Genomic DNA, 12,655 nt, shown 5'->3' with positions numbered 1-12,655 from the left:
TTAACAGAAGAAGAAACTGAATATTTGAAAAATAAAATGATCATCTCCCTACATTCGTACAGCAAATAAGCAGCAGAGTCCAGACCCAATCTCAGGGTTATCTTTCTCTAAAGACTTTGCAATTAACCAGAGGGATATACTGGCTCCCTTGAAGGCCAGCCTGCACCGTCTTTTGGAGCTGGGTCTGCTCCAACTCGTGCACCATTTTGCCCAAAGTTCCCACACACTTTGTCCCTATCATCCTGCTGCTCTGCCCACAGCTTCCTGGGCACAAAGCCAACACTTGACTCAGATAGCCTTCCCTGGGTGGCCAGCAGCCCATGGGTGACCTTCTGGGTACTCTGTGGGGGCACCTAGGCCTGGAATGTAGTTAAATCAAATGCTTTTAGGCAGTCCTATAGCATAACAACTAGGGAGAATGCAGTGACCTACCCCCTGAATAGAAGCCATGAACAGATGACTCTGAGAGGAAGCAAAAGCCACAAGAGAGAGAAGTCAGCTGCTGTAAGTAGGAAGAAACTGGCAGAAAGATCCTTGAAGGCACAGTAGGGTCATAATGATGATAGTTAAAACTTAACAAGACAGGGGCACCTGGGTGGCTCAGTTGGTTAAGTGTCCAACTTTGTCTCAGATCATGATCTCACGGTTAGTGAGTTCAAGCCCCACATGGGGCTCTGTGCTGACAGCTCAGAGCCTGGAGCCTGTTTCAGATTCTGTGTCTCTTCTCTCTCTGCCCCTCCCCCACTCACACTCTGTCTCTCTCTGTCTCAAAAATTAATAAACATTTAAAAAAATTTAACAAGTTATTACTAAGTACCAGGTCCTATGCTAAGTGTTCTACATGTATTTTCTCAACCAATTTTCACAATATCACTAGGAAGCAGGTGCTATTGGTATTACTGTTATTACATAGACTCCTGCAGGTGCTGGAGCAAGTCGACCCTGGGTAAGAGTCCCACTCTGCCCCCCCTTTGCTGCTGTGGCCTGGAGCTAGTTGCTTGACCTCTAGGAATCTCAACTGCCCCTTGTGTGAAATGAGCCACGTAAAGAATAGATAAGATGTAGTGTATAAAGCTGGTGGCCAATGCCTCAGCACATAGAAGTCCTCAATAAATGTCAGTCGCTGTTGCTGTCATTATTGTTAACAGCCTGGCCACCTGGTAGCTCCATGGCAGGAGGATCGAAGGCTGAAAATATTCTGATGTGACAACCAACCCACACCCAGAGGTTGTACTGTGGAAATAACAGCGAATGCCCTTTCCGGTGAAAACACCCAAGGGAGAGAGCAGGCCTCTCTGAATGCCATTTCCCCTTCCCCCTGCAGTCCATAGGATGCAGTTGATTCTACTGGTTAAAACTTGACAATGGAAATAAAAGAGCTGGAGAAGGGAGCTCTTACTCCTTCCTTTGAGGCAGTGAGAAATCCATTCTCCCAGAGCCTTTAAGCTGCTTCCCTCGCAACACACAAAAGCTCCGTGCACCCAAGAGGTTAGAGTGAATCGACAGCTTCCAGCTCAGCTTCAAGGAACGGCTCACCCCCAGAGCCCCTGACACTGCTCATGTAATCTGGGATTCTAGTGAGGGATGCAGTAGGCTCTTGGAATCAGGAATCCTGCAGCCTGCGAACATCAGGATTAGTTGTGCTATGCTGGCTAAAGAACCCACAAAGAGGCCTCCTTCTGGGCAATATGCACTGGAGGAGGTGAGGTCTACAAAAAGGAGTAGACACTACAAGTTAATGTAGGTAGTAGGAAGGGGAAGCGGGTGTCAGTGATTTGTCAGCATCCTGATGGAGCCACCATACGACTACTGGGCACTGCCCTACTCAATATCCTACACTTGACTTCTGTGACCCCACTGTGTGCCTCTTACGTGCTTTAGACAATGTTAGACCTTGAAATATGACACTGATAAAGGTAGATAAGACCTAGCCCAGATTTGCCTTTTCTATGAAATATTTTGTGTTACCATAGGAATGTGACAAGGAAAAAAAAATAGCTAACACTTATGAAATGTTTGTCATGTGCCAAACACTGTTCTAACTACTTTGCATATATTATTTAATTTCATTTTGGTCCTCCCAATTGTGATAGGTACTGTTATTAGTCCCATTTTACAGGAAGAAAAACTGAGTCATAGTAATTACATAACTTTGCCCAAGGCCATCTTACTATTAAGTGGTAGAGGCAGGATATGGACCCTGGCAGTCATAAATCCTAACTTCTCTGGGTATTCTTTGTGCTCTGAACTCACTGCAGTGACTGCAGCAATTGGTCATATTTCTATGGGCACATTTACCGTCTCACCAATTGGACCGTAAGCCCCTTGCCTTCTGGGACCATGGCACAGGCCTGCTCTCTAGAGCCCGCATAACCAGGACACTCAATAAATATGTGTTGGTTGATTTCATCTTGAGATGCTTTGGGGATGTGTACAAATCCCCAAGCCTCCTCAAAATGTTGGATTTCCAGATTGAGGTGTAGATAGAAGGGGAGAAAAGAGGTTCCTAGGTATAATTTTGTTAGTTTACAATATTACGAAGAGCTTCATCACTTAAAAATTTACCATATCATGTAAATCAGATCTTTCTGAAAGCTGCATCTTACCAAACAGAAAAAAAAATGTTCTAACAGAAGGCATTTCTTGCAGTAGACATGTTGCTATGTCTGCACACACAAACAGGACACAGCTGAGGAGACATTCAACTCTGAAAAACTCAATTTCCTCCAACAAACAGATAAATACATTACATATGACTAATACATACACACATAAATCATAAGTGATAATAGAGAAATTATAAAAACAGGTAAGTTATGGTAATATATAAATAAGGAAGGAAGGAAGGAAGGAAGGACGGACATTGTAAGGTATAGGAAGTATACTAACCAGCATAGGAAGTATAAATGATGTTCTGAAAAATCCTGCTCAGGACTCAGCCATGCTGCATGTTCTGCTTGTCCAATTTACATTGAGGTAGTCCACTAATTAGTTTCCTGACCTTGGACAAGTTACCTCTTTGGGTATCTTTCAGTTATCTGAGACACTAAATATGCAGTGGGCACATATATACAATGCACTTCATAAAATGAGCCTCACTATTTTATAGAATGAAGCAGTAGAGATAAAGAACATGGACTTTGAGGCACCTGGGTGGCTCAGTCGGTTAAGCATCCAACTTCGGCTCAGGTCATGATCTCATGGTTCATGGGTTTGAGCCCCGCATTAGGCTCTGTGCTGACAGCTAGCTCAGAGCCTGGAGCCTGTTTCAGATTCTGTATCTCCCTCTCTCTCTGACCCTCCCCTGCTCGCGCTGTCTCTTTCTCTCTCTCTCAGAAATAAATAAAACATTTAAAAAAAAAAAAGAACATGGACTTTGATTGGATGGCTTCTTATTAGCAGAGCAACATTGTGTGAGTTACTCATCTATTCTGTGTCTCAGTTTCCTCATATGCAATATGTGGGTTGTAATAGTTTACATCATAAATTTGTTGGTAAGACTAAATAAAGTAATACAGATTATAAGATTAACTAAAGTATTCACAGCAGTGGGGGATGTAGGTGTTCAATACACGTTAGCTATCGTAATATCACAGCAAATGCAAAAAGGTTGAGAATATTTCAAGTGGTCCATTGTGGACTGAAGATGAAGGACATCTACTAACTCATTGATGTGACCTGGAGAAAAACAGTCATTTTTCTGGTTGACATTAGGCACATCCTTCTCTAGTTCAAGGCTAAGTTTGTTGTCTATATCTGGAGATGGCAATGCTTCTATTCAGTGAGTTTTCTGAGGTACCACTATTGTGCTAAGTAGTAATTCATTCTTCCCTCACAAAAAATACCATGAAATGGAGATTATAATTAATTCCCATTTTACAGATCAGGAAATTGAGAGTCCAAGAGATTAAATGGCTTGTCAAGAAATAGAAGTGGCAGAACTAAGAAGTCTGAAACCCGGCTATATTTCTGAGTCTAACTCTTTTTTTTTTTTTTTTTTTTTAATGTAGAGACTTAAATACTTAGCTGATCCTTAAGAGATACTAATATTTCTACTTAGAAGACAATTCCACTTCCTTAGATCCTTTAGAAAATCATATTGTAATTTTCTAAGTATAAAGAAACCAAGGATTATGGTATCATCTCTGGGGGCCTGTCCCCCCAAAAAACTAAAGCTTGATGGGATTTGAGGAGGGGGCATTCCTCCAGACTCTTCCATATGCTTCTTCTAAGATGACTGTAGATGATGCAGAAGGAATTGCTGGCCTGGTCAGGGCTCCAGCCTCTTTGGGCTTCCATCATCCTGACCCTGTATAAGGAGTAGATGTCTGTGCATTTATTTGCCTATCCATCATCCATTTCTCTTGCTGGTAATAACACCTAGATTTTTTCTTTGGGTAATTACTCCTCCTATCTCCCCTCTTGGTCCTAGGCTTTGTGGTTTGGGTAGAACTAACCATAGCCTCCCAGTTGCAAGGTGAGTCATGTGACCCAAGCTTGACAAAATAGCAAATTTCATTTTCTTGTCCATAAAAGTTTATTAATGGACATGTAGCCTAAGCCAGAACTTTGAAGATTAGCCTGGGGACTGACTCTTTTTCTACCTATTGAAGAAGAGGCCTTTATTTTCTTTCTTTCCTTTTTTTTTTCAATATTTTTTATTTATTTCTGAGAGAAAGAGACAGCGTGATCAGGGGAGGGTCAGAGAGAGAGTGAGACACAGAATCTGAAGCAGGCTCCAGGCTCTGAGCTAGCTGTCAGTACAGAGCCTGACGCAGGGCTCTAACCCACAAGCTGTGAGATCACAACCTGAGCCAAAGTCGGATGCTTAACTGACTGAGCCACTGAGGCACCCCGAGGCCTTTTTTTTCTATTGGGGTTGCTAATTCAAGATATATATCTGGAACTTCTAGAGCCCATTTTCCCCACCACAAAGAGAGTATCTACTTGAGAATGAAGCCAACAGAGAAAAGAGCAAAGATAGAGGTACAGATTTCCTACAACACTGCTTGAGCACCTAGATACATCCATGCCTGAAGCCTTTGCTCTGAGATTTTTCAGTCGTCTGAACTCGTAAACTTGAGTCTCTTTTTACTTAGGCAAATTTAAACTAGATTTCTTCAAAAATTATAATCAATAAGTACCCACTGGATATACAGAGTTCATTATATGTATTTATGAATGTCAGGCTCTACAGTAGGAGCTGGAATCTCCTTAGATATAGTGCTTGCCTTCAAGAAGCCCAGTCTTTAGTGACAGAAACAGTCATGTGAAGAGATAATTGTAGTACAGTAGAATAAGGGCCATAATGTGGGCATGTATGGAAACACAAAGAAAAGAACACATTCTCCTACCAAGAGAGAGTTCTAGAAGCACCCACAAAGAAGACATTATAGTGTCAAGAATTTGAAGGATGCTTTCATACTGAGTTTGGTCTAGAAGGGAGGAAGCAATATTTTAATAAAAAGTCATAGAAGAATAAAACCGTAGAGAACAGTGAATAGTTGAATGTATCTAAAATAAAGGGTGAGTTGAAGATGACTCATGTGGGTGCTTCATGTACTTTGGCAAAACCTGAAGGCATTATTGACCAGCTGGTAGACAGGAGGAGGATTCACACACTGTTCAGGAGCTGGCTACTACCATAATACGAGATGACTGAACATTGACATAAGGTACTATCAGCTACATGACTTGTTGAGCTCAGTGCACAATGAAAATGTGAATCTTCTTGTTCAGAAATTACTAAGAATTTCAAGATGGTAAAGGCAGGACATTACACGAAGCATAGGGCTCTGTATAATGCAGGGTCGTAGGCAACAGTACAGGTTGCAGATTCAGGAAACTGGCCCTGACATAGGGGTAGAAACGGGCCCGCCTCTGATCTGTGATGTGAATGAGCCTAATTCCCACCAACACTTTAATCATTGCAAAAGTCAGACCCCCATCTGGGTGATGTGAACAGGGAGAATCAGGGCAAGGTTAGCCCAGAAAGAGAATTCTGACATTTTACTGCTGGGGTGATTTTCCTCCTCCCAACATAAGCTCCAACGCATGGACGTACTTTCTTCTGCCTTGAGAAACCTCTTATCTCCTTCACCACCCCCTAAAGCTGGCCCCAAGAGCACTGTGGGTAAGTGAGGAGGCTATCAAGTCACATGGCTAGCCACTTAGGCATCCAATTAGTAGAAGAATAACTTTTCAGAGGACCGAAAGTTAAGGGATGAAGGTCGTCTGGGACTGGAGTCAGCTCTTAGGCATACATGAGATAGAAGTTCTCAGACTATATCCAATGACAAAATTATTAATAAGTAAATGTTTAGAGTCTTCCCTCTTTGCCTCCCACTAGGGAGAATTCTGTGTCTGCCTCTTCAGCTTCTCTTTTTCTTCCATTCTCTAGGGATATTTCCATTTGCCAGTAAATTCTTGGTTTTGTGATATGGAACAAGGGTGACAGGTAGAGAGACAACACTTCTTGCCAATGTAGAGTGAAAGCCTTTCATGACGAGGATTTAAAATAAATATACAAAGCCAAAGGGAAATAAGAGGGGAAAAAAGGGGATGGGGCCAAGAAGATCCAGTTTTAATTTTTTTTTAAATGTTTTTATTTATTTCTAGGAGAGAGAGAGAGAGAGAGACAGTGTGAGCAGGTGAGGGTCAGAGAGAGAGGGAGTCACAGACTGAAACAGGCTCCAGGCTCTGAGCTGGCAGTCAGCACAGAGCCCGATGTGGTGCTCTAACCCACGAACCGCGAGATCATGACCTAAGCAAAAGTCGGACGCTTAACCGACTAAGCCACCCAGGCGCCCCAAGAAGATCCAGTTTTAAAGGGGTTTGTGGATAGGGATTGAGAATAAGTTTCTAAGAGAAACTTGAATAAAGCATAGGATGTGAGAGATATTGAGAACCAGAGAAATGAAGAAAGTGAATATCGGAAAATAGTGCTGAGTGTTAACATTTGAATTTCATTTTGATGAGATCATACTATTTGAGAGAAAGCATTTAAGGCTGAAATTGCTTATAATTATTTTTCTCTAATGTGCTGGGTTATGTGGGATCTGGGTTATACTTGGGTTACATCGGTATCCTATGGAATGTTGGTTAAGCGTCTGACTTTGGCTCAGGTCATGATCTCACGGTTTCTGGGTTCGAGCCCCGCGTTGGGCTCTGTGCTGACAGCTAGCTCAGAGACTGGAGCCTGTTTCAGATTCTGTGTCTCCCTCTCTCTCTGACCCTCCCTGCTCACGCTTTCTCTCTCTCTCTCTCTCTCTCTCTCTCAGAAATAAATTAAAAAAAAAATAAAATAAATAAATTAAGTAGGAAGACTCTGCTACACTTTCTATTTTCACCAGGGAAAAGGTATCCCTACTTTGTCTCTACATATGCTCTTTAAAGTGATCGCTGCGGTGAGGTAGCTGTTAGGAATGAGTGGCAGCTCACCTGTTCTGAACCATACTCATGGCCATCCAGTCTACAGGATACACGTTTTTCCCAATGAGGTCCTTGAACATGATGAAGGTCTCCATCAAGAAGTCCTGAAATTGTAAAGCAAAACACACCGGTCATCTTGTTTTGTAGGAACTGACTAGAAGTGCCCAGATCTTGTTGGCTGTTTACATTTTTTCTTCATTATTTTTTGGAGGGGCAGAAAATGAAAGGGCAAGTAACTCCAATGAAACCAGTAGTGGTGGGTTTTTAAATGGAAGCTTCAAGTTGCTTACCAGGAGACTAACAAACACAAGTGGAATGGGAATATGGAAAGTAAAAACACTCTCAAAACAAAGCACTAGCAATTCTGTCTTTGAGAAGAAAGAAGAAAATGCATGTATTGATGTTGCAATTTTATAATCATCTTCCCAAATATGTATTTAAGAAGGAAATAGTCTACACTTCGTGGAGGCATCTCAGGTCATTTAGCAAACAATTATTAACATGAGCATCTAATTATCAGTACTGTAAACACAGCTCATTCATATGTCACAGACACATCCATGGGAAGATTGGGGGAAACAACCCAGGACTCTCTTCTTCTCATTTGAAGAGGTTCAGAATGGACCTCAACACACCCCATCAGATACTGATTGCAGAAGGCCAAGATTCTGCTCCATTAGGAGTTCTTTCCTTAAGCCAGTGGTTTTCAAAGCATTTAACAGCAGAATTCTTGATCCAAAGAAAATATTACCCAGAACCTAACATATAAAATAGATAAAAGTAGAATAGCTGTGGTGTGTGTGTGTGTGTGTGCATGTGCACGCGCGCGCATGTGTTTATGGTAGAAGATAGTGAGAATGGGAGGAATATAATTTGAAAATCACTGCTTTAAGCTAAATTACAAAATTCTGGAAATGAGATCTTTTTCTTTTCAGCAATCTTTGCTTCTAGGAAAATTACCTCAATACTTTAAGTCCCAGTTTCCACATCAGCAGAATGGGGATAACATCTAACTCAAAGAGTTACTACCAAGATTAAGTGCACACTGTCTAAAGGATGCTCCTCATAAAGCCTGGCCCATTGTAAGAGCTCATTAAGTGCTTGATGATGACAATGGTGAGAATTGTTATTCATCCTTGATATCCCCTGGAGAAGTGTGGGTGTCATCACAGGCTCATTTCCTTCCTACAGAGAAGGCCTCTGGCTCATAAATGAAAACCTAGCTTCTGAGTGAGAAGGTATAGCATGCTGTCAGAGTCAGAACAGAAGTTCAAGTTCTACTCTGCCACACACTTCCTATGTGACCTTGAGCAAGCAGATTGTAGACTTGTAAAATGTGAGTACTAATCCCTATGTTATACTGTTGTGAAGATTATACAAGAAAGTATATATGACCAATAAATAAGAATTCCCTTTCCTACTTTCTTCCCACCATTCTTTCCCAAGGATCAAAAATTAGGAATCTGATCTCTCTATTTCCATGTCACATGACACAGAGAAATTGGGGAGAATCCTGAGTTATTTGGCTTTCCTTTTATTTTCTTTTGTGTAGATCCAGAAATAGATACCATTTCTTGCCAATACTGCACCCAGTGAGGAAACTCTCTCTCTACTGAATAGCTGAAAGAGTAGACATTGGCTTTCTAATAATTCCACTTATATGGGCCACCGTCTGAGATTGGTCCAATTCCAGAACCCTTGGTTACTCTAAGGAAAGTTGAAACTGAACCCCTAACCTCAGAACTCCTGAATTTGGCAGTAGTAAGGAGACAATGACAAAGGTGATTATATTGAAGACAGAGGGACTGCTATACCCCTGGTAGGCTGGGCTGGGCTTTATATTGGTAAGTCCTCTGCTTCGGAGCTGAGCCTATAGGCCACAGTCCCAGGCAGACAGTTCTATAATGATGAGTCCTGAGAGGCTAGAAGAGCAAGGGAGTTCAGAGGCCAACTTCTATGCATTTGTGATCATGATCTAGAAATAGCTATCTTTTACTGGGCACTTAGTATGTGAGAACCTCTGTGCTCTCATTAACCCCTTTCCCACACTATGACATAAATAACATCATCCCCACTTTACAGATGGGGAACTGAAGCTTAAGAGAGATTAACTTGTCCATAGTCACATAACTCTCCAGTGCCAAATCCTGGATGCAAATCTAAGACTGTGTGACTAATACTCATGACCGTAAGTCCCCAAATGTCCATGATTCATCAATAAACATTTGTTGAGGCATATTTAATTTTAATGTTTATTCATTTTTGAGAGAGAGAGAGAGAGAGAGGATGGGGGGGGCAGGGCAGAGAGAGAGGAAGACACAGAATCTGAAGCAGCTCCAGGCTCTGAGCTGTCAGCACAGAGCCTGATGCAGGGGCTTAAACCCATGAACTATGAGATTGTAACCTGAGCTGAAGTCAGACGCTTAACCGAGTGAGTCACTCAGGCACCCCTGCTGAGGCATATTTAGACTAGACATTCAGGTTTCATCTCTGACATATCTGAAAGATATCTTTCAGAAGTTGTATATGCAAGCCTCAATGGAAATTAGAACTAGGCAATCGCACGAATGTGTTCGTAACTTAGACACACACATACGCAAGGTTCACTGGGACATCTTCTTGCCCTAAACTCTCAAGACAGACAGTGTGGCATGTCCCCCCTATATTGCCCCCCACCCAGCATCCTTTGACTCACCACAAGTTCAGAGCTGGTCTGGAAGGTCTCAATATAGAAGGAATAGTGCTGGTCACCCATCTGGTTTAAGATGGCTGTCATACATGCCACAAAGTGGCTCTGTAAAAAGAAATAAAGAAAACTGTCAAGAAATAGTAGAGAGAGAACCATGAGTTTCATCTTTTTCATTTCCTTGGCTTCAGACTGGAAAACACCCAATCACCTCAGGCAAGTATAAAAGGCCCCCAAGGGGATCAGCAAGTGAAACTTCCCTCTGAGGAAATATCTCCTTATGGTTCATTTATGGGCTTGTTCTTCCACAAAGCATTTATTGAACACCTATTAGTGACTGGGACTGTAGTGGGAGCTCCAGATATAGAAGATAGGGCTTGACTTATCACTTCTCCAGCTGCTTGTACCTTGGGAAAAGACCACTGCAATGGTGTCAGGAGATCTACTCTCTATCAAGATCCTGGAGACAGTTGATTTTCTGATGAACAATTTTATATATCTAAGCCCCAATTGTTTCATCTGTAAAGCTAGAAAATAATCCATCCATTTCAACCCCCGCATATGTATCAAAAGGATCAAATGGCTCCTACAATGCTTTGAATTCACTGATTTTCTCTACAGAGGGGTCAGTTGTTGGACCATCATGACTCAGTCAGTGAGAAGCCAGTAGCTACCAGTAACCAGCACTTGTTAAGGGCCTTGGAGGATAAAAGAAATGAGAAGAGGTGGTCCTTGCTCTTCAGGAGTTCATGATGTAGTTGGGAAGGGAAGGTTAACATCCATGAGGGAAAAAGCAGACCAAGTGTCAGAGGGATTCAGACAAGAGAGAAATCATGCAAGGACTTGGAAAAGAGGCGGGTCAGGAAGGATCCATGGGATCAGAGAAGCAAGAACCACATTCTTTCATGCACCAGAATACATCACCATACCCCTTTCTGCTTTACCCTTCCAGATTTTATGACTCTGTATCAGGGTTTTCTGCTTAGACTACCATCTGCAAGCAGCATTTCAGAACATCTACTCTGGAAATGTTGTAAAGGAAGTACCAACCATAAATACGCCAGTGGAGAGGAGCCACTCAAGATTGTCTCCTGCAAGATTCCAATGAGACCACCATCTTGGTCAAAGGTAGTCCCAATAGATCTGGTCAAGGGCAGGCTTATGGAAGAGAGCCTGCTCAACATGATGCAGGTCTTTCCAGGGAACCCTACTGCTAAAAGGTATCAGACAAGTGGCATACCAGAGTGGAGGGCCTGGAAGCATTAAGTGTGAGCCAAGAAAATGCACTTAGTGTTACAAACTGCTATCTTTGTTTAGAAAAATACACACACACACATACACACACACACACACACACTTAAAAAAATACATATCCTTGTAGATTACAGTTTTATAATTTATAGTGGTCGAGATATAGCCTCAATGTCCCAAGAAACTCCTTCTGTGTTCCTCCACAGGAAGTATTTTGGATAACTGAATGTCCTCAAGATCACATTCCCAAAAGTAACTCCAAGAGATCAGGAATCTCCTTTGCTTCCAGGCTTTTTTCCAATTAGGATGTTAGGGATAACATGCTTTCTTAGTCAGCAAGACCCGCTGTATAATTTGTGGTGCTCAGAACAAAATGAAAATGAACAGTCCTTGTTAAAAATTATTCAGAATTTCAGGACCTCCCCAGCACCCATTCTGAGCACCAGGTGAGGCCATTCACCCATGAAGCAAGCCCTGCCCCCCAGTGACCACCACCACACACACACCATTGATGTTTAGAAAACACGCAAAGCTAGCAGAAAGTGCAAAGCTAGGACTCTTGGGAGTGACAGTGAGGACACTGTGTTTATGGGGACCAGGAGCCTCTACACTGGAGTGAAGGGTCTCGGTCATCCAGCAAATCCTCTTCTGCTCAGGCCCCCAGGGGGTGGTGGTGAGTTGGTGAGTTTGTCCTTTTCAAAGGAGACAGAACACCACCATCGTTTTTAACTTCACCAGGATCCACTTGAACCAAGTAAGAAGATTTACCATTGTATATCCCACTCACCAGGCTGGATGCCAGAAAGGAGAAATCAGAGAGTTTGAGAGGTGTGTGTGTGTGCATGTGCATGTGTGTGTGTGCGCGCACACACACGCATGTGTTTCCTCTACTCCCTCCATTTCCATTTCGTCTCTCCTTTCCTCAAAGATTGCAGCTTATGGCCACTAGAGGTCTTTTCTTTTCACATGGTAGCTGCCGAGCAGTTTGTTCGGCTTTTTATTTATTCCTACGTGAGCAGACCCACTACACTTCTTGCATATAAACAGTGAAAATTACAACATAAAGGACTCATTATCCCTTCTTTTGGAGTAATTCTGCTGCTGGCCAAAGCCTGGCTCATTTTGCAAGGAAAAGGGAGGACATCTCTGCAGGTAATTCCACTGCTTCAAGGTAAGAGATTTGGGCAGGTTTTATTTTTTTAAGACCCATGATCTTCTAAGAGAAAATGCTATCACCTATTGGACAATAGTTTACTTTTAAAGCTTTGGCTTAAATGAGTCCTGGGA

The 12,655-nt window shown here is 42.3% G+C and overlaps 1 protein-coding gene across 1 annotated transcript in view; it reads right to left on the bottom strand.

Annotated features, from left to right (window-relative positions):
- DOCK2 (dedicator of cytokinesis 2) overlaps positions 1 to 12,655 on the bottom strand; it is a 415,239-nt gene that overhangs the window by 82,229 nt on the left and 320,355 nt on the right. The window contains exons 28-29 of the mRNA XM_039235715.1: positions 10,127 to 10,225; positions 7,441 to 7,535 (exon numbers count right to left, since the gene is read on the bottom strand). Of these exons, the coding sequence (XP_039091646.1) occupies positions 7,441 to 7,535; positions 10,127 to 10,225 (194 nt within the window). The remainder of the gene's footprint in view (positions 1 to 7,440; positions 7,536 to 10,126; positions 10,226 to 12,655) is intronic.

The sequence above is a fragment of the Hyaena hyaena genome, unplaced genomic scaffold (genome assembly GCF_003009895.1).
Source record: "Hyaena hyaena isolate Hyena2069 unplaced genomic scaffold, ASM300989v1 scaffold_102, whole genome shotgun sequence".
In the NCBI taxonomy this organism is placed as follows: domain Eukaryota; kingdom Metazoa; phylum Chordata; class Mammalia; order Carnivora; family Hyaenidae; genus Hyaena; species Hyaena hyaena.
This window is presented reverse-complemented; position numbering and strand designations above follow the sequence as displayed.